The sequence below is a fragment of the Podarcis tiliguerta genome, assembly GCF_965153285.1.
Source record: "Podarcis tiliguerta genome assembly, chromosome: 4".
Classification (NCBI taxonomy): Eukaryota; Metazoa; Chordata; class Lepidosauria; order Squamata; family Lacertidae; genus Podarcis; species Podarcis tiliguerta.
In genome coordinates this window covers 64,872,469-64,898,399 of record NC_139537.1, presented here as the reverse complement: position 1 = coordinate 64,898,399, position 25,931 = coordinate 64,872,469, and the positions used below count along the sequence as shown (strand labels likewise).

General features: G+C 43.0%; 1 protein-coding gene across 3 annotated transcripts in view; it reads left to right on the top strand.

The window, feature by feature from the left end:
- FRMPD4 (FERM and PDZ domain containing 4) overlaps positions 1 to 18,089 on the top strand; it is a 205,979-nt gene extending 187,890 nt beyond the window's left edge. For 2 of the 3 annotated variants that reach the window (XM_083437428.1, XM_083437429.1), the window contains exons 10-17: positions 1,796 to 1,932; positions 4,516 to 4,642; positions 8,083 to 8,172; positions 8,547 to 8,729; positions 10,066 to 10,204; positions 10,697 to 11,761; positions 12,088 to 13,374; positions 16,154 to 18,089. In XM_083437428.1, the coding sequence (XP_083293554.1) occupies positions 1,796 to 1,932; positions 4,516 to 4,642; positions 8,083 to 8,172; positions 8,547 to 8,729; positions 10,066 to 10,204; positions 10,697 to 11,761; positions 12,088 to 13,374; positions 16,154 to 17,499 (4,374 nt within the window). In that variant the 3' untranslated portion in view covers positions 17,500 to 18,089. Of the gene's footprint in view, positions 1 to 1,795; positions 1,933 to 4,515; positions 4,643 to 8,082; positions 8,173 to 8,546; positions 8,730 to 10,065; positions 10,205 to 10,696; positions 11,762 to 12,087; positions 13,375 to 16,148 lie in introns of all 3 variants that reach the window. The other variant, XM_083437430.1, reaches the window with a different exon arrangement.
- Positions 18,090 to 25,931: the final 7,842 nt, after the last annotated feature.

The following is a 25,931-nucleotide window of genomic DNA, read 5'->3' as shown; positions in this document are numbered from 1 at the left end:
TTGGAATTGATCCCACGCAACTTGACTAGACAAAACTCTAGCACTCTCCCGCCCCGGTCCTGCTCCCACGGTGGAGTCTACTTCTTCCTGAATCTGAGCGATTTTATCTGCAAAAAACTTCGCAAAATCATTGCAGGAGATCATGTGGCCCGTATAAATCAGGGCAATTTGGGCTTCCTTAAGAGAAGGTTTTTAAAGGCATGTGACATGTGAGCAGAGAAAAGAAGTAGAAAACAACATTTTGTTTATGATGGGAATAGCAGGAAAATGGCACAAGGGTTTAGATCAGGGTGGGCCAAACCCTTGTGCCGTTTTCCTGCTATTCCCATCATTTGAACCACTAGCAGGCCTCTTGCTAGTGGTTCAAATTCATCCCACTAGGCCATTTTCTCCAAACCATGCCCACCAACCAACTCCACAGTCAACATCTCATGTGACATCAGGTGTGCGCAGGTGGAGTTGTTGCTGCCCATGCACAATTGGGAGCCTTAAAGTGCACAGGCGATGGTGTATTTGCAAGGGAAAGCAGGTTTCGCTTCCCCAACCCCAGCTGATGGGCAGGAGAACCAAAGCCTGCTAAATCAGCTGAACAAGAGAGCCAGTGCTTGCAGAAAGCAGGCTTCAGTTCTCCCACCCACCACTGAAGTTGCCTGCTGGATTGATTCACAGGGCTCACAAAGCTGTGTGCACAGCAGTTCCCCCTTTAAGTGGTTCCTCTGGCAGTTGGCTATGCTGCCAGGGGCTGATAGGAGCAGGAATCCAGTAGCATCTGGGGGGACCACAGGTTAACCACCTCTAGTTTCCAGGATCACTGATGTTCTTGAAATAACAGGCATGGATGAAACTGCCTAGGTTTCCTTGCTGACTATTTTTATCTGTTATTCAACCCTTCCTACAAGGAGCGTAGGGCAGCATGGGGCCCATCTCATCCTTTTAACAACCAGAGGAAGTAACTGTGACAGAATGATTGGCTATGGTCATTCAGTGAGGATCATAGGAAACAGCTTTATGCCAAGTCAGACAACTGGTCCGTCAAGCTCAGTCTTGTCTAAACTGATGTAAGCTACTCTCCAAGAGCCATTCCCAGCCCCATGTCGAGATGCCAGGGACTGAACCTTCCACATGCAAAGCAGTTGCTGATTTGCAGTGAGCTCCTCAGCCAAACAAAAGCTCTTGTAAGAGGATGCCAGTGTGCGCACGTGCGTTTTTTCATTATTTGGCATGTACGTTCGTCGTATAATCCGCATTCCTGAACCTATCTATTGTGCTCCTTCTTCCTGGTTCTGACAAAAGAGGTTGTGCAAACTCTCAGGCCTTTTCATGTGTGAGGAGCTATGGTGTTAGGACCTTGTAGCATATTAATTTGCTGGAGCCAAGTGGTAGATTGGTCACCTGCCCTTTCACTCACCATGAATTGGCTAAGGAACACCACTTTGGATGGAGAAAGGATAATAAAGAGAATTAGATTCCTTGCTCCTAGTCCTTGAACATGACTGGATTCTGCACACCAGTTAGAACAGCTGACGTTCTCTGTCCATGCCATGGAAAGGAAACAGGGTGATTTTCTGCTCACTCCCACTTAAGAAGCTCCATGTTACATATCAACATTTTCATGTGTCTTCCTGGCCATCTCTCATTCTGTGATCTTCAAGGATTTATGGATGGCTCATCTGGCAGTCACAGTTCTTGTTAATTATAAGCTTGCCTTTTAAAGAAGAATTAGTCATAATGCGGTGTTTATGTTCAAAATCAGAGATTTTTGAGCTTGATACTCCCTCTGCTGGTTATTTGACAGAGCTGTAACGATGTGGTTCAAGAGAGGTTTGGACCTGAGCTCAAGTATGATATTGCACTGAGACTGGCTGCGTTGCAAATGTATATTGCAACCGTGACCACGAAGCACACGCAGAAAATCTCTCTCAAATACATTGAGTAAGTATAGAACGCAAACCTTGTAATATCTGTGGTTACCATTTATGTGGTCTGTTGATGTGCAAGCTGAATTTGTGATGGAAATGGAACAACTGCAAACGCCAAGTAAAATTTGATACTTTCAGTATCAGCACAATCCTAACCATCTCCTCTCAGAGGTAAGTCCTATTGAATTCATTGGGGCTCACTCCCAGGTTAGTGGGGTTATGATTGCAGCCTTAGGTTACAGTCCTAACCCCACTTAAGTGGGAGTAAACCCCATTGCTACTTATAGGACTTACTTCTGAGTGGACATGTTAGGATTGTGCTGCTAATTTCTCAGCCAAGCCCTCCTAAGAACCTTAAAGTTAAACTCTGAGACAGTTGCTAAGTCAGTATGTCTTATCATACTACTAGTTCTCCACTAGCACTGCTTCTTTTTTACTGTTTAATTTGTATCTGCTGTTGAAATGACACCATTGCCTTCTACTCACAAGGTCTCTCACAAGTCAAACAACAACGCTGAGTTACAGGGATCTGTCCTCTGTTACATACAGCAGCTACATATTAAATATGCACACACCTCATGCGCAACCTGGATAACAGCCGGCAACTGTTTCCATCAAACTAATCTGTTAATACTGAAAAGAAGGTCAGTGTGTAATTATTCCCCCCTGCATCATGCCTTTCAATATTTCTTTTGGCAAAACACTCAGTGGTGTGGTCTAGTGTATAAAATAGGGCTCCCCTTGATGGTTGTGACTAAATACTGTGATAAGGCGGAAGCCAGCAGCTAACATAGCGGGAGCATCATGTTTATATGTCCAGCAGCCAGCTTATTTATATAATCATAGATGAGATGAATAAGGTAAGGTTCATCCTATTTTGAGTCATACATTAAATCAGGGGTTTCCATCCTTTTTGGACCAGTGGAAACATTTTTAATTTTGTGGGAATGCTGGGGTGCCATTGACAAAATAGCTGCTGTGACGCCTTAGATACATCCATGACATTTTCATGTCCAGCATCTTGTTCTCCACAACGGCAAACCAGAAACCTATGGCAAGCAAAACCTGAGTGCAATACCCTTTTCCTGCTGTAAGTTCCTCAGCAGCTGGTTTTCAGAAGCATGGTACTTCTGATCCGCAAGGCTATTATGACTAATCTAATGTGTCATCATCTAATGTGGTGGCCATTGCACCTTGGAAGTGGCAAACTCCAGAGTTTTACTATCTGCTGCATGAAGAAGTGCTTCCACTTGCCAGTTCTGAAGCTTCTGCCGTCCAACTCAGATGGAGGAACCTGGGTTCCTTCAATAATGTCACACCAACGGCATAGAAAAGTGGCAGAACTTATTTTAGCTAGCCTACATGTGGTTGGGGTAGTGTGCTGACTGACCCTTAAAATGGCACTGTTGAGATGGCCTAGTGTCAGAACTATTTTATATCAAACCATTGCCACAATAAAACAGTGACTAGGCTTTAGGAACAAACAAATGGATAGCTGCTTGCCTGGAAAAAATTGGCATCCCATACTGTGGCCACTGAAAAACTGAAGCATGTGGTTTGGGGTATAGCATTCCATCTCTGAACTTCCTAAGTTATCAAAGAATTGTAGATTTGGGGCTTATCCACACTTTTTTTTATTGCCCTGCCTTCTCCATCCTGATGAGATTTACACTCCAAAATACCTTAAGGGAACCAGGTTTGGGAATATCGATCCTGTCACTCTGCAAACTAAGAACACAAATCTCTAAGCTTGTGCAAAACATTATGTATCCAGCTGCCAATAAGTTATTAAACCCTTAATGGAAATTAAATCAGAGAGAATGAGAGAATTGGGCAGAAGGGAGAGTCTGGGATACACTTCAACACTAGTTGAACTATAATATCCAGACTATAATATCTACACTGGAAATTGACTCTGTTCGGTTCCCGCAGCATCTCTAATCGCACAAGCTGTCATGTAATTTATGTCAATACGTATACTGTTCCAAATGAATCCTTCCTTATAGTCCTATTGGCCTAAACAAGTAGCCCAACCGGGATTCCTAAGCAAGGATTAATAGCTGCAGTTCAGTGTCCATGACTAAAGCATTTAAATGGGGCACACTTTAGGCTTGGTGGGCCCATGGCAGCCACTATGGCCACTTGAAATGGAACTGTGCAAGGGGAAGTCAGTTGCATGAGAAGCTTCCCACCTGGATTATCCAGATCATCAAAATCCCCAGTGTGAGTGTTGCAGTCGCAAGCAAACTTTCTGAATGGCTTAGGGAGCTTTTATCTGCAGCCCCTTCAGTTTGGGTCATGCTGAAGACCACATGTGAATCAGCAATTTGTTTCCATCACATATTCCAACACACAATCATGCTTTGTGGCTTTAGAACAAAAGCCATTTCTCAAAATGACCTTTTATTCATTTTTCTAGCATTTGAAATTCTTTTACAGTGTTTTTCTATGTGATAATAGCGTCTGCTGGGTGCAGGTGAGCAACTTGCATTTGCCCCCAGTTGGTTTCTCCATGCTTCCTCAACCTTGTGGGATACCTTTTAGAAGAGGTAATTGTCAGAGGACTGTGGAATTAAAGTTGTGCCTTGTATTGCAGAAAAGAGTGGGGCCTGGAGACTTTCCTCCCATCTGCTGTACTGCAGAGCATGAAAGAAAAGAACATAAAGAAAGCACTTTCGCACCTTGTCAAAGCAAATCAAAACCTAGTTCCTCCGGGTAAAAAGGTAATGCATTTGCATCTTAATAGAAATAGATTTTCATAATCAGGAGGGCTGCATCTGACGGAGAGATTTTCCGTCCCATCCTTCAGAGAAATAAGTGGCCAATGCATTTTTCAGAGATTGCCAGCCTGTACAATGTGCACTGCTTATTGCCATTTTTCAAGAACAATTAAAAGGAATTAGTTTAGCAAAACCATTATTTTATCTTGAAAATGGTAGGAAATTGCTAGTTAACCACAGGGGCATGACAGTTTCCTTCTACCTGCATTCATTTTGCTTCTATGTTTCATAACACAATTGCTGGGAAATTGCTTTCTCTGTTCCGAACTGTGTTACCCTAGGAGTCTCCCACAGCCACACATCTTCTTCACCATGCCATGCATTCATTTCTGTGAGTGAAATATCCCGGTCCATTGATCTGCCTTTGGCATTAATGGGCATGGCTCCTTGAGATGCACATCACATTGGATACATTTGAAATTTTATTCATACTTTTAAGACACAGTTCAGCTGAACGGAAGCAATTTTAAGTTCCATTAATTCAATTGCCATGTTAGACTTAAGTACATACTTAGCTCTCTCCTCCTGAAATTATTAGGCTTTAAAATGCATCTGTTAGACTAGATCATGTCCTATATTTTTGGACCACTTTGAACACCCAGTTTGGCAAAATATGGGGGGATTAGAACACAGGGTTTTTTAAAAAACACACACACGTGTTAATTTAATTCTTATGATCAGGGCCCAGAGTCAGCAGCTAGCATAGAGGGCTGATGCTGGTTACTGACATTTACTGGGGCAGCACATAACCTTGTGCTGTGAAGTGATGCATTTGATGAAGATGCAAGGAACTACTGCCATCTTCATTTTCCCAGAATGCCTCTGCTACATGGGCACCCAGAGGATGAGGAAGGGAAAATAGTAGCAGCAGCAGCAGTAATTATTGTTATTGTTATTATTTCTATGCCACCCATCTGACTGGGTTGCCCCAGTCACTCTAGACGGCTTCCAACAGAATATAAAAACACAATAAACATCAAACATTAAAAGCTTCCCTATACAGGGCTACCTTCAGACGTCTTCTAAAAGTCATATAGTTGCTTATCTCCTTGACATCTGATGGGAGGGCATTCCACAGTGCGGGTGCCACTTCCGAGAAGGCCCTCTGCCTGGCTCCCTGTAACTTCACTTCTTGCAGTGAGGGAACTACCAGACGAATTTCAAAGCTGGACCTCAGTGTCCGGGCTGAGCGATGGGGGTGGAGATGCTCCTTCAGGTCTAAAATAAATATGGCACTTGTAGCCACTTAGACCAGATTTTCTAAGTGTTGGGCTGAATAATGCACCCGATCCCTGCCATTTCCCACTAATACCTGCTTCTCCTCTGGTAAGATTACCAAGGGGTAGAGAAAAGGTGGGCAGTAGTGGGGGTAGGCACCAGGGCTCAACCTGGCATTGAAAAGGCAGACACAATGTGAAGCAGATGTGGCGCCTACCACCAACTTGATATTCCTGTGGGCAAAATATAATAACATGATGGGGGCAGAGAGCACACACCCCTCAGACTTGCCCTTCTTGCCAGTCTACTTATTCTGGCTTCTGAGGAGCGGGGAAATCACTTGATTATGCCTCATTTGTAAATCACACCAGTAGCCAGCATGTGACTGTCCATTATCAGTTCCTTCATCAGTCAAGGAACTTCTCAGTGGAGGAATCTGTGGCCCACCAGATGTTGTTGGACTTCAACTTTCATAATTCCTCACCAGGGCTAATAGGAGTTGGACTCCAACTACAGCTAGAGAGCTACAGGTTTCAACTACAGCTAGAGAGCCGGTGTGGTGTAGTGGTTAAGAGTGGTGGACTCGTAATCTGGTGAACCGGGTTCATGTCCCTGCTCCTCCACATGCAGCTGTTGGGTGACCTTGGGCTACTCACACTTCTCTGAAGTCTCTGAAGTCTCTCAGCCCCACTCACCTCACAGAGTGTTTGCTGTGGGGGAGGAAGGGAAAGGAGAATGTTAGCTGCTTTGAGACTCCTTCGGGTAGTGATAAAGCGGGATATCAAATCCAAACTCTTCTTCTTCCTCTTCATGCAGTGGAAGGCACCTTTCTGTGGTTTCACCTCACACTGCTGCTATAATTTTAAAGACCCACAGTCTTTCCTCAGTGTGGTGCTAATTCAGTGGGAGAGACTGACACATTTATCTACACAATCTGAAGACTTTTAAACATTACAACAGCACTGTGGGATGGAACCACAATAAAGTAGTGTCTGTGGCGCTATTTAAAAGGTACCTAAGACTACTGAAAAAGTGTCTTAAGACCTTCATTCCGCTGGGTAGAGGCGTCTTATTCTGCACTGAGATATTCCAATAGTATTGGAAGAAAAGGTCCCATATTAAAGGATATGGTTGTATGGCATCTTAAGGCCCGTGTGAACAATCCCTTCCACTTTATTACTGTGGTGCTAGCAGAAAGTTATGAGGTGGAAGCATCAGAGGAGAGGTGAAACACAGCTATTCCTCAGTTTCCTCAAGTTGGATGTTGCTATAGCTGATGCAGTTCAAGGCTCAGTATCAGGCTTTTCTTTTTAACTGCGGATAACATAAAAAAAAGTACCATACTTTTCTGTGTATAAGATGCCCCCTGTTTGGGGGATCTCCTTTTTTTGGGGGGGGGTGCAGTAAATCACTAACCCGATGCTTGGAATCGCTCGCGTCTGCTACAAGCATCTGCCCAATCACCAACAGCAAAAGTAAATAGCAAGCGAAATTGCCACAGCGGCAGCCAATCCTCAGCAGCTCTTGATGCAGCAACCAATCACACACCCATTTCCCACAGCCAATACAGATCACCAATGACAATCTGCAGCTCGCAGCTGCAAACAATCACCCGTCACCCATACCCACTATTATTTTTGAGTTTAAAAAACCTAGTCTTATACATGGTAAGGTATGGTAGCTATGAGCTTCATCCAGTCCACATAACACATGTAGCAATGGGACATACTCACAGAGGGATTAATCAGTAGACATTTGGGGAATTGTTGCCACCACGTGGTTTTAAAAATCTGGTATATTGCTACTCTAAAACTTTTCACAAAGGGGGCTAGTTCTGACTATATGGAATGCTGTGTTCTACCTCTGAAATCCTTCAATGAGTCATTTAGGTCTGTCTTGCACTAGATCATTTCTAGATCAGTTCTCAAGCACTGCTGCCGATATGGTTTGAACTACATCTGACTGGATGAAATAAGACTTCTAATTTCAAGATCTAAAAGTAATTTCTGCCCTTAGGAAGTTCTCTAAAGAATGGCTTACCTATGGGCTTTGAGAAGTCCTTATTAACAGCTTGCCTGGGGTGTGTAATATAATTATAGTGAATTATAGTCACCATTGTGCCTAACTCCTATGGTCATTTGATTGTTTTCTCTCTTTATCTTCAGCTTTCTGCTCTGCAAGCCAAGGTACACTATCTCAAGTTCCTCAGCGATCTACGGCTTTATGGGGGCCGTGTATTCAAAGCAACGTTATTGGTAGGCTTTCCCTCACCATCATTTTTTAATGTTTGCTGAGTATTCTGCAAGTGGCTAATTAATGAGACAATTAATCATTTGCTTCACATGTAATATTGAGCCAAATCATGCAATAGCTTTAGTACAGCTTCCAGCAGGCTCATTTCAATCAGGTACTTTTTAAATAGATTTTTCATCCCTTAGTACCAAGTATATACACTGATGAAAATCTTGCAAAATTATTTTCTGAGAGGATCCACAGCCTAGCTGGTTAAGTTATAGATATTGTGGATTTGATGCATAATGTTGATTTAAGTGGAGGTAAACTGATTTAAATCCACATGTATTTCCTTGTTTTGTGAAAACCCCTTCTCTTTTTGCTTCCTGTGTTGCAGCAGGGTGAAAAACGTTCCGAGGTGACACTGTTAGTGGGGCCACGATATGGTATCAGCCACGTAATAAACACCAAAACAAATCTGGTAGCTCTGCTGGCAGATTTCAGCCACGTGAACAGAATTGAGATGTTTACAGAAGATGAAACTATTGTTCGAGTTGAGCTTCATGTGCTAGATGTAAAAGTAAGTTGAATGTCACAATTGTTTCAGTAAGACTCTCAGCTCTGCATCGTAAGAATAAAAAAGGAGAGTTCAATTATCCCTTTAAATTTGGTGATCCATCAAATTCAGCTTCAGGTCTAGTTCAATTAGCCTTTCTTTTCATTTTCTTGTCGTACCTTGGGATAATAATCTTAGTTACTGTCAAAGCTCACTATGTAGTTGTAAACAAGCTTAGTGTGAACTTTATTCTCTGATTAGAAGTACCATAATTACAATTATTATTTTGAAGAATATTTGTTTTTCTCTGCTTTTTAATGTTTATTTTCAGTCTCAGTACTTCTTTTGTGAAATAAGCACCAGCAACAGTTTATTTGCATATGTTCCGATGGATTTTGAAAGCATTTGGGAAACATTAACCTCGGCACATCTCCTCAGAAAAATAAATATCAACAAACCTTTTTCAAACATTGAAAAATAAAATGCAGCCTTGCTCTTTCTAAACCACCAAACTAAGAATTCACCATATTTTGTTAACTTGTGCTATTTTCCCCCCAAGACAGCTCTGAGTGGCTTTATACCAAAACTCTTGTCATTCAGCATAAAATAGTGACTGTTTTGAAGTGAAACTTTTTGACCAGAAGTGAGCAGAAAATGTGTTTTTCATATGAGCTAATATTTTACATGCTGGGAATGGCACAGAGTCAAACGTTAGCAAAATACTGAACTGTGGTAGGTTTCTAAAAGCATCCAGTCCCATATACAGTTATAGGGTTGTTAGGTGTGAGATTCTTAATTAAAGGAATTGATGCATGGCCTGAATTTGTCTCAGTTTATCTCTATAGCTTATCCCCTGATAACTGGGACAGAAGAAAACACAGTCCACAATGGTTCTGGACCAATAATTGGGGGGTGGGGTGGGGTCTTAAGAAAACAGATCTCAGTTGCCTCAATTGGCAGTTCCACCTAAAAAAAATGAACATTCATAATTTCAAGTGTCCATTCTGGAACACCTTTTAAGTCTTTTCACCTTCTACTGCTATTATTTTGATGTTATAAGACACAGAAGTCAAGATCACAAGATATGTTGTGCCTGGAAGACACAGAGTGTGTGGCAGGGGTGGGTCTGACATATAAGGATGCCTCTCTTAAATTCATGGAAATCCCATTCAACTTAGTGGGAATTGCTTGTGATTAAGCTTGGTTAGGATCATACTATCAATTTAATTCCATCTAGAATATTTTCTTACTATTTTTCTTTTTTAAAAAAAACAAACAAACCAATTTGTGCTCTAAATCTGGCACCCCACCAGAGATTATAGCCTTGACTTTGCTGTCCTTTTCCCCCCCTTTCCCTTAGCCAATCACTTTGCTAATGGAATCGTCAGATGCCATGAATCTTGCCTGTTTAACCGCTGGATATTATAGACTTTTAGTTGATTCCAGGCGTTCAATATTTAACATGGCCTGCAAGAAAAATAGTGGAAGCCGTGAAGCAGGTAATGTATACTTATCATGTGATGAATACACAGACATACAAAATGATGTACCAGTTTACCTTTCAGGTAAGTTTTGCTTTCAGTCAGCAGAGACCTTCTAGGAAAGCAAAAGTATGTATTTTGGCAAATCCGATTTGCAGGTGACATGCTGAACTTGAAAGTGACTTCAGAGCCATATAAATTCCCTTATCGGTATCGGGGTGTCAACCAATCCAAGTAGAATTATTCAGTCTGCTTGTTAGGATATGCAGTCAAAATGGGTTGAGTTTTTTTTATTTATTCTCACAATAAGAATTCAGTGTGTGACTTCTTTAGAAGTAAGGGATAGCCTAAGAATAGGCAACTGTTAGAAACTTATTTCAAGGTTATATGGAAAGGATCAATCTTAAAACATGGTTGTTTAGGAATAGCAATCTAATCTGAAGTAGGTGAGATAGAATAAATTGATTTGATAATTCGCCTTTCCTCTCTACCCCCCGTTCCATTTTTTAGGGACTGAAACTAAGGGGAAGCATAACCTCCATGGACCCGAGTGGAACTGTGTAGCGAAAACGACAACATTCCCAGCGGAAGGAGAGCAGGAGGTGCACATGTATATAGACTCGAGACAAAAAACCGCAGATGCTAATGACAGCACTTTCTGCCCAAAAGAACACAGGCACTTGTACATAGAGAGTGTTTATAATTCTAGTGTCCTTGATCAGCAGCTGGCCAAACAAGAGGACTCTGCAGAGGCAGAAGAAGAGAACCAAAATTTAAACCAGCAATCTGCACTGTCATACTCAGGAGGAATAGAATCAAACAAGAAAACGCAGGGATCTCCGAGAGCTGCAAAAGTATCCTTTATTTTTGGAGATCACAGTTTGGATAGCATTAACCCCCAAACCCTTGGCTATGAAAGACTATTGGATGAAAGTCCAGAAGCACTGGAAAAGCAGAGAGCTCTTTATATAAGCCATGCCAACGACATCAAGAGTTTGGAGTTGTCCCCTGACGCTGAAAGCATTCAGTTTGCTGCAAATTCCGTTTATGCAGGTTTGAACGATGGCAAAATATTTGGAGCTGCGGAAGGAATAGAGGAGCCCTTGCTGCATGACATTTGCTATGCAGAGAACACAGACGATGCTGAAGATGAGGACGACGTCAGCTGTGAGGAAGACATGATGGTGGGAGAGATCAACAGGCCTGCTCTTCTCAGCCTTTCGGGCTCCAGTGATGACATCATTGACTTGACATCGCTCCCACCTCCGGAAGGGGATGACAATGAAGACGACTTCCTCTTGCATTCTCTGAACATGGCCATTGCGGCTCCTCCACCTGGATTCAGGGATAGCTCGGATGAAGAAGACTCTCAGAATCACACAGTGCAGTACGGAGAGGACAAGGAAGAGACTAATAATGCAGGGAGTGATGATATTCCAGTGTCACTTATTGATGCTGTTCCTACAAATACTGAAGGGAAATCTGAAAAGGGTCTGGATGATGCTGTGGTTTCTACTCTTCAAGCACTGGAGGCCTTGGCTGCTTCAGAGGAACAACAGACGAATGACAACTCAGGTTCTTACACCACTGTTACGTTTATTCACTGAAACAAACCATACCATTTCATCCATTTTCACCATTTAGCCTTTTCATCATTAGCCCATTTTTTTTGGAAACATTTCATTATTATTTTTTGTTTTTCCTCCATCACCTACACATACCATGTGATAGAACTACCATAATGTTAAGTTGCCTTTCTGGGAAACTATGCAATATGTGAATCAGTATGCTAGAACCATTTTTTAAAAAACTTAAAACAATCCATATTTTTTCCCCTTATCGGTATATTGAAGTGCCTGACGTGATTTCATTAACTGGCTCTTATTTTTTACGGCATGCAGGTGTAGCCATCTTGAGAGCATATAGCCCCGAATCATCCTCAGATTCTGGCAATGAGACTAACTCTTCCGAAATGACTGAAACTTCTGAATTGGCCACAGCACAGAAACTGTCTGAAAACGCCACGCGCCTGTTTTTGCCCACTAACGAAGGTTATCAACCACTTGTGGAGCAGCAGGGTGAGTTCTCCATCACCAAGAGCCAGGCTGGAGGGCTGCTGCTGAAATCCATACAGTCCTCAGCCAATCAGCAAGTTGCAGAGCTACAGTCAAAAGTTGTGCCTTCCAAGCAGCTTCTCCATTCAGACAACATGGAGATGGAACCGGAAACCATGGAAACAAAGTCTGTTACTGAATATTTCAGCAAGCTGCACATGGGGTCCGTGATATATTCTTGCACTACGAAACGGAAAAATAAGGCGGCCGAAGGGGAAGGGAAAGCAACCCCTGATGGCAATGTTGTTATGAAAAAACAGCCGGGGGCTAAAAAGACAGAAGCCGATGAGCAAAAGGGCAAAGTCAGCACTCTCTCCTCAAGAGAGAGTCAGCGCATAAGCACTTTTAATGTGGAAAGAACTGCCTTTCGCAAGGATGGCCAAAGATGGTATGCTGCTTTGGATGAGGGAGCGGCAGAGAAGCCAAATTCAGAGACGGTGAACGGAAAGGCAGTTCCGAGAGTTTCAAGCCTTGGGAAAACAGAGGTGGACTGTAAAGAGGAAATGCACCCTGAGATTAGCCCTAGTGGGGCTTTAGGGCATGGGCCAGATGAACATTTTGTTTCAGATGTGACTACTCTCTCTTCGCCCAAGGAGCGCAATGACTCCGAAGATGCTAATTCACCTGCCGATGGCCACCTCCCAAAGCTTCCGGAAGCAGAGCAGAGCATGACTAGATTGTGTGAGTATCACCTAGCTAAGCGCATGTCATCCCTGCAGAGCGAAGGTCACTTTTCTCTGCAAAGCTCGCAGTGCTCCTCAGTGGATGCAGGGTGCAGCACAGGCAGCAGCACGTGCGGAACCCCGGTCGAATCTCCTCTTTGCACCTCGGACGCGAAGCACATTATCCCTGACTCGGCAGGAAAGGGCCTCAGCTACATTATTCCGGCAGACGAAAGAGCCGCCATGCTCTCCAGCCACGGAGCAACATACAAGGAGCTGCACCAGCAGCCTGAAACTGTGTGCCACAGAATGGCAGTGCCTGTTATGCATCCCACAGTCAATTCCGCTGACCCACTCTTCAGCACGTTGAGAGATGGATGTCACAGGATCCCCAAGATTAAAGAAACTACAGGTACGGCAGCACCAAAGTGTTAATCTGAATGTGTGTAAGAGACATGGGCAGCATTTTTTAAACCGTTAAAATAAAAATAAATAAATGAAGTGACTGTCCAGAGCACACACAGCCCAAGAAGGGCAAACAACCAGCACAAACTTAACAGTAGTTCCTGAAGCACACTAAACATGCACACACATGCTCCTGGTAGCTAGGTAGATGGCACCCCTTTGCAGGCTTGCGCTCTGAGTTGGAGCAATGATGGGACCATGCCTGCATGCAAACGTAAGTACCTTTGTCTGATGGCAAGAGCACAAGCAACCTGCGACTTCTCCTCCTCGGAAATGTCACTGTGTCTGCCTTTTTAAGGCCCTCCTGGTCCTGGGGGAACAGCAGGGGAGAGGATTCTGTTAGCCCCCTCCCTTCAGGCGCCATCTCTCCATCCACTTCTGACATGTCCTGTCCTTCCTCCCCCATCTCTGACTGCTCAGACCCTTCCCCATCTTCCATCTCTGGCTCCTGCCTCATGGGGGGCACAACACCCCATAAATCATTACCCCTTTATAATAATAATAATAATTTTATTATTGATATCCCACCCTGACTAGGTTGCTCTAGCCACTCTGAGTGGTTTCCAACACATACAAAAACATAATAAAACACCAAACATTAAAAACTTCTCAATACAGGGCTGCTTTCAGGTGTCATCTAAAAGTTGTGCAATTCTTTTTCTCCTTGACATCTGAAGGGAGGGTGTTCCACAGGGAGGGTGCCACTACCAAGAAGGCCCTCTGCCTGGTTCCCTGTAACTTCACTTCTAGCAATGAGAGAAACACCAGAACACCCTCGGAGCTGGACCTCAGTGTCCAGGATAAACAATGGGGTGGAGATGCTCCTTCAGGTATATATAGGGCTCCTGGATCAACCTCTGGCCGCGCTATCTCTTCCCCCCACTCCTCAGAGCCCTGACAGGACTTCAGGTGTTAAGAGTGTGGCCTTAGCATGGTTTCACACAGTCGCTACTCTAGAAATCCCACCTGTACAGTGGAGTGTAGACTTTGTGCATATCTGCTTTGGGCCACATGCACATTTGTCTGATTTCCTCAGAAGTGGGGGATCAAGCCCCACAAATAAAAAAATCAAACTCTTCAGAAGAATATTTTGAATTGGAAATACTGAAATGAGAGGCTGTAGCAGGAACCCAGAGACCAACTGAAGGGAGGTTGAGGTACCAGTTAGACCTGGCCAACCGTGGGTAGGGAAAGCAAAGCAATATAGGGAGGAAGAAGGCAAAAGTGTGCCGGCAGGCAGTATTAACAAGCCTCTAACTCTGCAATCCTGCACATGCCTACTCAGAATTAACCCCATTGAGCAGAATTGGATTCACTCCTAGGTGAGTGTGTATAGGATTGCAGAAGCTCCCATTCAGGCCTATTAGAGCCACAAAGCTTTTTTTATTATTTGGCAATGTTCTTTCCTTGCAGTTCCTTCCTCTATTGGCCAGAGCTGGAGAAGTTACTGCATTGATTAAGTCCTGCTTGAAACCCAAACCATGTGATGCATGCCGTTTGGTGTTTTTTCTCCTGAAAGTTTGCTTTTTCCTTAAAGGCTTCATCTGCATCATACATTTGTGCCACTTTAAAAACCATAGCTCCCCCCCCCTTCCTGAGAATCCTGGAAAGTATGATTTGCTAAGGATGCTGAGAGTTGTTAGGAAACCCCTATTTCTCCTCATGGAGCTACAGTTCCCAGCTGGTTTCACAATCAATCCTTCTTCACATGAAACTCCTGGAATTGTAGTGCTGAGAATGGAGCAAGACATTGAATGAACAGAGTAACGTGTATGCTGATTCCTAAAGTCAGGGGGCGGGGGTCATCCTTCAAGCAGAGGAAAGGACAAAACCAACAGCTAAACAAGCATTCAATTCGTCACTCCTATGACAAGTGCACTTCAAACTGTGAGGCAGCTTCACCGCTGAGGTGGTGCGTTTTCTCTTTTTACACCATAGACTAATCTATACTGGTGAGTTAAAACATTATAAATGAGTTCTAAAAATGTACAGCAGTAAATGGAAAATTGCATTGAGAGCTATAGTGGTAACTCGGTTTTTGAACAGAATCTGTTCCTGAAGACCATTTGAGTTCTGAAATGTCCGAAAACTCAATAGCCAACAGCTAGGCCTCAGGATCTTGCACTCAGCGGAAGCCGCATGGCATGTTCGACTTCCGAGGCGTGTTCAAAAACCGAAGCATTTACTTCTGGGTTTACTTCATTCAGAAACTGAAATGTTTGTCAACAGAGACGTTCAAAAACTGAGGTACCACTGTATATAACTTTTTTCTTAGCTTTTTTTAAGATCAGTGTAGATCCAGCCTATATCTGTCTTCTTCATCAGAGTTAACTAATAACATATGGAAGGAACTGTTAGCTCAGTTGTTTAGGGCATGGTGCTGATAGCACCAAGGTTGCAGGTTCAATCCCTGAATGGGGCAGCTGTATATTCCTGCATTGCAGGGCGTTAGATTAGATGATCCTAAGGATCCCTTCCAACTCAACAATTCTATGACTGATGTAAATATATATATATTAATTATGTTTTGATGAACTGCACATCTCCTGAAAGATTTGTGATGGCATGTGGGGTCTGAAAAATATGTATTCAGAATATTAAATCTTTCCTTTTTAAAATTTCCAAAGCAACAGTTAAGACTATATGTTTGAAATGCTTGGCCACTAAATGGCTTTTTGAGGCGATGCTTAATTATTCCCTTTGTTCTTCTACTCCCCCTAGTGTAGCTTTCACAGAGCCTGTGACTGGAAGACAAGGAAGCATGTCTTCAGCTTTTCCTAACCAGCCCAGAGCTGATTCCATCACGCTATCATCCCACATTCACTCAGAATCAAAGGTGCCAAGTCGAAACCAAGACTCTTTTGATGTTCCCAAAGTCAACCAGTCAGGTGGGGTAGCGGTTAGTTTATGGCCATATGAGATGATGGGGGGAAGCCTCAAGATGCCGCACAACAGGAAAGTTCTGCGGCGAAGCAGCAGCGTCACTGCAGAATCGACAAGCCTCGAGACGTTTCTCGGGAAGAAGAAAGCCCCAGTCAGTGTGTTATGTACAGACATCGCTGAAGCAGGTGGCTCAACAAAATCGGAAAAAAGAGGAGAACTTCCTCTGGGCAAAACGTTATCAAAAAGTTATTCCCAGAGCTCTGTGAATGTCAGCAGCGTGGGCAGCAAGAGATCTCCTGTCTTGAACGCCATCCGGAAGGAGTCCAAGCAGTACAGAACGTTGCCCTTACGAAAGCTGGATGCCAGCAATTGGAAGTGCCGCGGCCCCTTTAGTTATTGTTTCCTAGCGAGAGGAAACGCCGAAGAGGACGAGGATGAAGATGAACACAGAGGTGGCGCCCGGCTCTCGTTCCTCTATCGTCCCGAGATACAGTGCCAGGTAGCAGAACTGTCCCCTCGGCCTCCTTCCATTGAAAGTGAGGAGAATGGGAAGGAGGGCACAAAGACTGGCAGCGATGCCGAAAGCAGCCCAAGCAGCAAGAGCACTCGCGGAGACCAGGATGGTCAAACCGATAGGAATCTCAGCGACATGTCCTTCGATGCACGAATAGCGAGACTCGGCGTAATGAAGGAGAAGAATTATGCAGTGCCTGATGGATTTCTTGCAGCACAAAAAGATGCCAATGAGCTCCTCTGTTTGGTCCGATCGTGTATGGGGAAGAGGGAGGATCATTCAGAAGCATATGACCTTAAACTTTCTCAGTATAAACAACTGTTATCTGTAGAATCGAGACAGTTGGGAAGTGCCTGCAGGAAAATGGCCATGGCTGAAAAAAGCCCAGAGGAAATGCTTGTAGCTATGACTTCCAGCTTTCAAGTACTCTGTTGCTTAACAGAAGCCTGCATGCGTTTAGTTAAAATCATGAACTCTGAAACACAGCAGGAGGAAATTGTAGCTAAAATAGATGAGGTTGTAATAAACTACATTTGTCTTCTAAAAGCTGCGGAAGCAGTGTCTGGTAAGACCTCCGGTAACTCTAGCATTAAACTCTTGGCTCGTAATTCGACCACCATGGCCACTATCGTAAGCACACTAACACGTTCTCTTAAAATGCTTTTAAATAAATAAACAGAAGTCACTTCATAATCTACCTTTGCAAAGCCATACATTAAAAGAAACCTTTTATTTACTTGTACGTGTATGAAATAATGTTTAAAACAAACAAACCTTGACGCGCTCTCTGTATATTTTGTTATTTTATATAAAATAGGTATGAGATTTAAAAAAACAACAACAACTATGGGACTTCTGACCAGTTCTATCCTCCTCTTTCTTTCTTTCTTTCTTTCTTTCTTTCTTTCTTTTTGAAGGATAAACTATATAAAAGCATTTGGAAGTTTGACTTTTTCCATAGTCAAATCTACAGGTGTTTGTTCTTAATTTCTTAAGACTGTAATGCTAGAGAATTTACTTCCTTTCCCCCTCCAGGTTTATACTTGGGAACTATACTGTTCATGGTTAGAACTAAGAAATTGAATCATAATGTATATAACAGTATTTAATGTTTGAATTATAATTTTTAAAGCATTGAATATAGCAAAAATACATTTTAAAACCCAGAGACTATTGTGACTGAATAGAGATTATATATATATATAAATATATATATATACATATGTGTATATATATGCGCATAATAAATTACTCTTTTGTTCATACTGCTTGCTTGATGCATCTGTTACATTGGTAGTTTATTTCTGTGCCACTGCTCAATCAAAAAGGCCTGCAGGTCTGCTCCCAAATGTTTAACGCAAATACAAAATTCAAACATGTAAATGCAGCTTATGACACTCGGGGGGGGGGGGGGGAGAGATGTTTACTCCCCTTAAGTTACATTCCAGACAGCAGCTTTTTTTTATAAGGTTCCCTGTAAAAGGGGCTGGTTTAGAACAGGTAGAAAAGCTTGCCCCACTGTCTCTCCACACACACCCTCCCTGGTAGCAATTCCTCCTACGAAAATAAAGGGCAGCTTGGCTTTATATTATATCCACATCTACACACAGCTTCTCACTGAGTCTTTTTTCAACACTGTGGCTTGAAGCGCTTGCTCAAAGTTCTTTTGGTTAGTCTGCCATGTCAAGATGGTGTGTCACGAAAGCTGGTGTGTGGAGAACACTTTCATTTGAATCCCAAGAGGATCTAAGACACCCAACCCTTTGAAAACAGAATCAAAAGCAATCTTGCCACAGGTAGCTCTGTGCATTACATGAAATAACTTCCTGGACAGTTTGAACAGAGTGACTTGAGTTCTATATATCGGCTTTTTAAGGCATCTCCTAGTCTTCTTACTCCTTTGTATCATCTTCTGTTACTTTATGCACTTGGTGATTTGTGGTGTTTTCCTGCTCTGCTCTTTGCTCAAATAGGTCAATATTTGAGCTTTGAAAGGATGTCATATAACCAACTTGTAATTTCCTGGCCCATCAGTTTTTCTATGAACATTTCAGACTTGTAGTAATCAGTGATTACCTATAAAGCTTGGGAACATATCAGTGTACATGAAGGGAAACCTTCATTGCTAGACTACAACTTCCATCAGCCTGACAATTGTCCATGTTGCCTCAGGCTGATGGGAGTTGGAGTCTAACAACAATATCTGAAGTACCACACATCTCCCCATCTCAGATCTAAACAATATTCAGAACAATATGGTGCGTATCTCTAGCTCACAAAGAACAAGTAATGCAGCAAAGTATTAACGACAATATGATTGCATTCTTCATTTATTTTATCCATTTTAGCTTGGTAAATCTGGACCATTTCCAGCATTAACTGAAGTGCCTACTTAAACTGGTTCTCTCATACAAATGGTCTTTTCTCTCTCCATAGGATGCTAGTAAACTACGGTGTGTACCATGTGGAGTGTACATACTCATGTGCTTAATACTGGTGAGAAGAGAGGATGAGAGCGCATTGCTGCATAGAAACATCTGCAGCTATTCCAGCTGATCCCAGAGCATACGCAGCAGAGACTGTGTCAACACAGTTATCTGAGGAACAAATGAGATATTTATTGAGAAGACTTAGTTTTTTGATTAAAGGCTATTTGTGCCCTTTGGGTACATGCCAGACACTGTTTTCAAGCGTGTCTCAACAGCTAGAATCTGTCTTCAAGATTTTAAGCTTCTCAGGCTAACATCTAAGATACGACTGCTCAACTGTGGAAGGCTGGTGTGGAAGTCACCAGCCTTCCACATCAATCTTGCTTGTGTTTTCCCATGTAGGAATTTCCCAAAGACTTAGTCAACTGCATTTCTTTGAACATTCATGACTAAAAGCTCTAGTACCATTAAATCATGCTTTAATATAAAAAGGAATAGGATGCCTTCCATTTTGTGCAAATTTTGTTTTCAAATTAAGCCTATAAATGTACATTATGTCAAACTAACAATCCCCAAAAGTCCATAATTAATATGGCTGCTGTGCATGTGTGTGGCTGCAGGGTGAGGGCTTATCCCAGAGATCCTGATTAGCTTAAAGATACCTAGGCCATACCCATAGTTAATCAATTGATATTTATGGGCCCAACCATGTTGCTTCAAGGGAAAAAATATGTATAAAATAAGAATTCCTAGATTGCCAAGATCCAAGTTTGGGGCAAGTACTACAAAATTTTACAATTAGGTTGTCTGTCAGTGTGTTTTTTACTATGTTTTTATTATATTATGTTTTTTCCTGCCAACCTAGCAGTTCGAAAGCATGTCAAAGTGCAAGTAGATAAATAGGTACCGCTCCGGCAGAAGGTAAACGGCGTTTCTTTGTGCTGCTCTGGTTCGTCAGAAGCAGCTTAGTCATGCTGGCCACATGACCCGGAAGCTGTATGCCGGCTCCCTCGGCCAATAAAGCGAGATGAGCGCCGCAACCCCAGAGTCAGTCACGACTGGACCTAATGGTCAGGGGTCCCTTTACCTTTACCTATTATGTTTTGTAATATGTTTCTAATGTGGTACACCGCCCTGAGATCTTTTCATTAAGGGCAGTATTTACAGACGTACCTCAGAAGTTGAACAGAAACTGTTCCGGAAGTCTGTCCAACTTCTGAAAAGTTCAGAAACCAAGGTGCAGCTTCTGATTGGTTCCCAATTGTACAGGCGTGCCGGAAACAATAGCAGAAGCTGTGCCAGACATTTGGCTTCCAATTATTATTTTTGAAAACTGGAACACTCACTTCCGGTTTTTGATTGTTTGGGAGCGGGAACGTTCGACTCCCAAGGCGTTCAGGAGCCAAGGTATGACTGTGCATTGAATTAATAATACTAATTAGTGAGAGAACCCCTGCAGAGATTTTAAATCACAAAATATGCAGCAGGGTGTGGAAATATAGGCTGTTAGACCTTTAAAATATGCCCTTGTGAGTTACAAAACTCCCCTCTTCTCCTAGGACAGAAAAAGACCACACGTTTGTTAAGTTAAAAACAGTTTACTTACAAACTCCAAAGGTGTGATTCATGTGCTTTTCCATACAGCGTTCGGAAAAGGGTGCACAGACAGTAAAACTTGGCTTAGTTACAGTGGTGAAAGTTCCTAAATTATTGGTATAGGAACTCAAGAGTGGCTGGTGAGAGCCATGTGGCCCTCTTCACATGCTGAGCTTCTCAGGGAGACTGGAGAGTGAACAAAGGCTTGAACCTAGTCCCTTCCAAGGTGAGCTAAGCCTGGCAGGGCAGCTGACTTTATAGTGTTAGTCCCTTTATGCATTAATTAGGCTTAAGCATGTTTGTTATATGAGGCCGGTTATCCCACAATCTAGTCTTCAAATAACTTTATCAGGCCCCTAAAGTCTACCAGAATTCTATACCCAGAGAGGGCTCTAATCTTTTATTGCTGCAGTGTCTCCTATTAAGCTTTATGGCTGAGTGGAGTAATGGCCTGGTTAGAAGCTATTATTACACTAATACAGAGCCTGACAGCCCATGAAGAAGTTGGCATATCCCACATTTCTTTGGCTCCCTAGACATTGTTTGGGGAATTGAGTGGCCCCTGAGATATCCATTTCTGACTTAGCCTAACTCTTGGACCTAATAACCTGAACTCTGTAGCTTGAGGTGGAACCAAACAGATAGAAACGTCATAGCATATTTTCCAGTCACTATTCAAGACAAAGCTATGGTCTGCAGCATCACATTTGCACATTCAAGCCAATCTCACTGTTTGTGATCCAACTATGTGTACGTATAACCCAATCAGATAACTTACCACTGTGTGTCGATCAGCAGTTTGTCGGGAAGCAGAGAGCGAGGAAGACAGAATCCCAGCCCCTCTTCCTCCCAAACAGCTGAATTGCACAACTGATGATGTATTTCATAGTTCCAGCTTTTGAATCAGCCTAGGAAACTCGTTTCAATGTACAGTTCCATGTACAGAAACCTGCTTCCACGCAGATGGCCTCTGGAGGGATCACGACAATTATATGGAAGAGGTCTCATTCACATCAAAATAGCTCTACTAAAGATGGCAACCCAAGAATACAAGCGTTTAACAAAGGTATGTTTTATTTAAAAGCTGCAGTTTACCAAACATGATGGTTGTGAGTGGAAGAGGAGATTAAAGCGTTAATTCTTTCCATATGAACCTATCCGGACCCTGAGAGCATCTTCTGAGGCCCTTCGTCAGGTGTTTCCTCCATGAGAGGTCCAGAGGGTGGCAAACGAGAAAGGGCCTTTTCTGCAGTGGCTCCCCATTTGTGGAATGTTCTCCCCAAAGAGGTTCACCTTCATTATGCAGTTTTAGGCACCAGGCAAACACGTTCCTCTCTAACCAGGCCTTTGGCTGATTGACATCCAATGCCCTTTTATAAGGTGTTGCGGAGCGAAGGGGGTTATTAGGTTGTTTTTGTTTTTATTATGTATTTTGTGTTTTTTATATTGTGACTTTAGGTTGTAACCTCCCTAGAAATATAGGGCAGTATACAAATTTAATAAATAATAAATACAACTTCTAATGCTGGGAGCCAGAGTCCACCAGGTCCCCATACCCCTTTTCTAGCGCAGTGCAATGGTGGAAGTGATGCTAAAGGGAGACTCTTGGGAGTCTTCTTTAAGAAGCAACTCCAGGGAGACTACCATAGCATCTGGGGGAGAAATTGGAACATGCTCTGTTAAATGAGCCAATATCAATTAGAGTTCCCTCTGCTGCTGGTCTAGCCGCTGTTGCGGACAGTAAAACACCTACTGGCTGATGAAAGAGTCCTTCTGCCTGGCCCAACAGAGCCAGCGCTCTCTGGACCAATCTGGAAGAATGTGTTTTCGGGTCAAAATATATTTGCTCAGTTCCCATGCTGCACAGTAGATCTTCCTGGCAGGCAATGCTCTTATTTTGTGTGTGGAAATCTGATCCCAACTATGGACAAATATGGGTGCTCTGATATGGAGCTGTGCAAGAGCAAAATCTATCTCTTTTCTGTACAACACTCATGTACTGTTTCCCTATACTGTGAAATACCCAAACAGACCACTGTGTAGCATTGAATTAATATGCTTTGGAACTCATTAAACCAGGGAAGGAGCTCCTGGGGGCATCCCAGATGTTGCTGGACAATTTATTCATTTATGAAATGTACGTCTCGCTCTTCCTCCCAATTAAATTTATGTTCCACTTTCCATCATCTTTGACCATTGGCCATGCTAGCTGGGGCTGATGGAAGCTGGGGGTGGGGAGGATAGCATCTGGAGAACCACAGAACCACCCCTTCCTTAAACCTAACATCATGTAGATGCTTTCTTAGAAAGTAGCCCCATAGATTTAAAGAAAGCTAGATATAGATATACGGACATGGGTGGCGCTGTGGTCTAAACCACAGAGCCAAGGGCTTGCCAATCAGAAGGTCGGCGGTTCGAATCCCCGCAGTGGGGTGAGCTCCCATCGATCGGTCCCAGCTCCTACCAACCTAGCAGTTCGAAAGCATGTCAAAGTGCAAGTAGATAAATAGGTACCGCTCTGGCGGGAAGGTAAATAGTGTTTCTGTTTGCTGCTCTGGTTCGCCAGAAGTGGCTTAGTCATGCTGGCCACATGACCTGGAAGCTGTCTGCGGACAAGCGCCAGCTCCCTCGGCCTATAGAGTGAGATGAGTGTGCAACCCCAGAGTCATCCATGACTGGACCTAACGATCAGGGGTATCTTTACCTTTAGATATAGATATAGGTATACACACACATTTTACTTTCAAAACCTTCAGCAGTTCTATCATACTGACAATTTGAATAAATGGAGAGCTAATTCATACTTCAGGTTTGTTAGCACACTATGCAGAACTCATTTAACACAAATCATTTAAAGATCATGTTATAGCCTTATTCTGAAAGCTTAATACACATTCAGGCTTCGGGTCTTCCATGAAGGAAATGACAGCAATAATAATAAAGAAATGATTCCATTGTACTGATGTGGCAGTTTTCACGCAGTAATGAGCACAAGTGCTTATTTATCTAACCACGCATAACACACTAAGATAAACATTAAGAGCTAGATAAATTGTTCCTTATGAAAATACTTTTATTATAGATTTCTGTCCGTCCGTGAATAAGAGAGAATGTTGGCTCAATTATTTTTAAAACGAAAAAGGGAAAAAAGATGGATTATACACAGTCCTGATATACCTGATATATCAATATAAACATTGTTTAGTTTCTTTAAAAGTGCAGAGGCTCAGGCTTGCTTGGAAGTTGCATGTCACATGCCAGTTGTGGCAACCCTCAGCATTCTTACCATAAAATAAGTCCTAGTGGCACATGCTTCTAGGGATTGAATTGCTAATTAAACTGCCCAGTTATGCTGTGGGAATGCTTGGAGTCGAATACATTAATTGGAATGCCTTTGATGCACCTATTGGCACAGCACCAGCCTTCTGTGGTCCTCATTTCCCCTGTGCATTTTACTCTTACCCGTGAGATCAGCCTGACTAACCACCTGCACATTGCTATGTTGTCTCTCCTGAGAGAACCTGACAGCAGAGAAGTACTGGCGAGCGTCTGATCCTTTCCCTGGCTAAATGCACATCCCCTGAAGCACTGTCTCAAGGTACCGGTAATTGCTTCCTAGTCTAATATTAGAGCTACTTTCCAGGGGCGGGGGGGGGGGAGAGAGGATGCTGATACCAGTTTTTCATATCCAGTTGTAAAGCACGCTTGTCTGACCCACATCACGATGCATCAGACATGGTTAGTGGGATAATGAGAAATGGAGGTGCTTGAGAATTTTTGGGGAAAGCTTGTTGGGTTATCCTGCCATTTGTTGTGATGAAAAGAGGAGACCTTGACATGTAAAATTTACTCTTTCCCTGCTTTTTCCATGATGGGAGGCAGAAGAGACAGCCTCTGAGAGAGTGCCGCAGGGATTTACAAGGTTGTAATGCTTCTTTAAACATCTAGCTCCTTCTTGTGTTGTGTTGGCATTGAGTCTGAGAGCGTATTTGCTGCTAATGTTATGAGAACTGGAACTGGGTGGAGCTCCAGCTGCTTTAAGATTCACACCCAACCAGTGGTAATTGGCATTCAATTACTGTGGCGAATCCAACAGTAATTTGCAGTCCTTTCACCTGGGATGATTGAGATGGTAGAACAACTTCTGGCAGTAACAGTGGAGGCAGTTCACTAGCATGTTTGTTTCCCATCCAAGACAGTAAGCTCTGTTTTTCATGAGAATACAGGATAACCACAGTGTTTCAAATGCAGATGTAAGACCAGTAGGAAACAACAGTAGCTTAAACCCTCTGAAGGGATGGTACAAACAGTACAGGTATCAAGTATCAGGATCAATTTTGTATTAGCAGCTACTTATATAAAGTATATATGTCAAGTAAAATGAAATGTGCAAGTGCAGTCATCTCCTAAAAGAATATTATTTTATACAATACAATGGCAGTGACTCAAGGTTTTCCACATAAAGACAGAATTGTTATACTAGCAAAAATGTGTCCGTCCCCCCCCCCCCAACACATGAATGATGGTTAATGTGGACATTCGGTAGGCAGGTGGTGGCGGAGCTTAACATCTACTGCTGTTTCTCCCTTGCAAACATATCCAAGGCCATTTCCTGGCTCCTTCTGAAAGAAAAGCAATTTGGAGTTTTGTAAGCATTTATGCTGGGCACAGGCTCTGCTGCATCACTTGCTTTATGCTTGTCCCTTGCTGGCAAAAGCTAACAGCTAAAGGGCTTGACTTTCAAGGTCGGCCTAGTCTATACCCTCAGTGGAGCCCATCTCCCCACACCTAATGCACAGCCATAGCTGAGGGGTGGGTCTAGACAGGGTTTCTGCCTCAGGTGAAGCCTCCAGAGAGGTGCCATTGAGACTCCCCGCCATCCAGCATGTCTGGGCTTCAGCCAGAGAGAAATATGAAAAAGTGAACGGCAGCTGTGAGCTCCTCCTTCCTCTTTCCCCATGAAGCTGAAGGAGGCTCATTTACGAAGCAGAAGATAGGAACCCCTATCATTCTTCATCCGGCACAAGTCCTTAATCCAGTCTTAGCTCTAAAGCGAGGGCATGCCAAATGTTGCTGGGACCA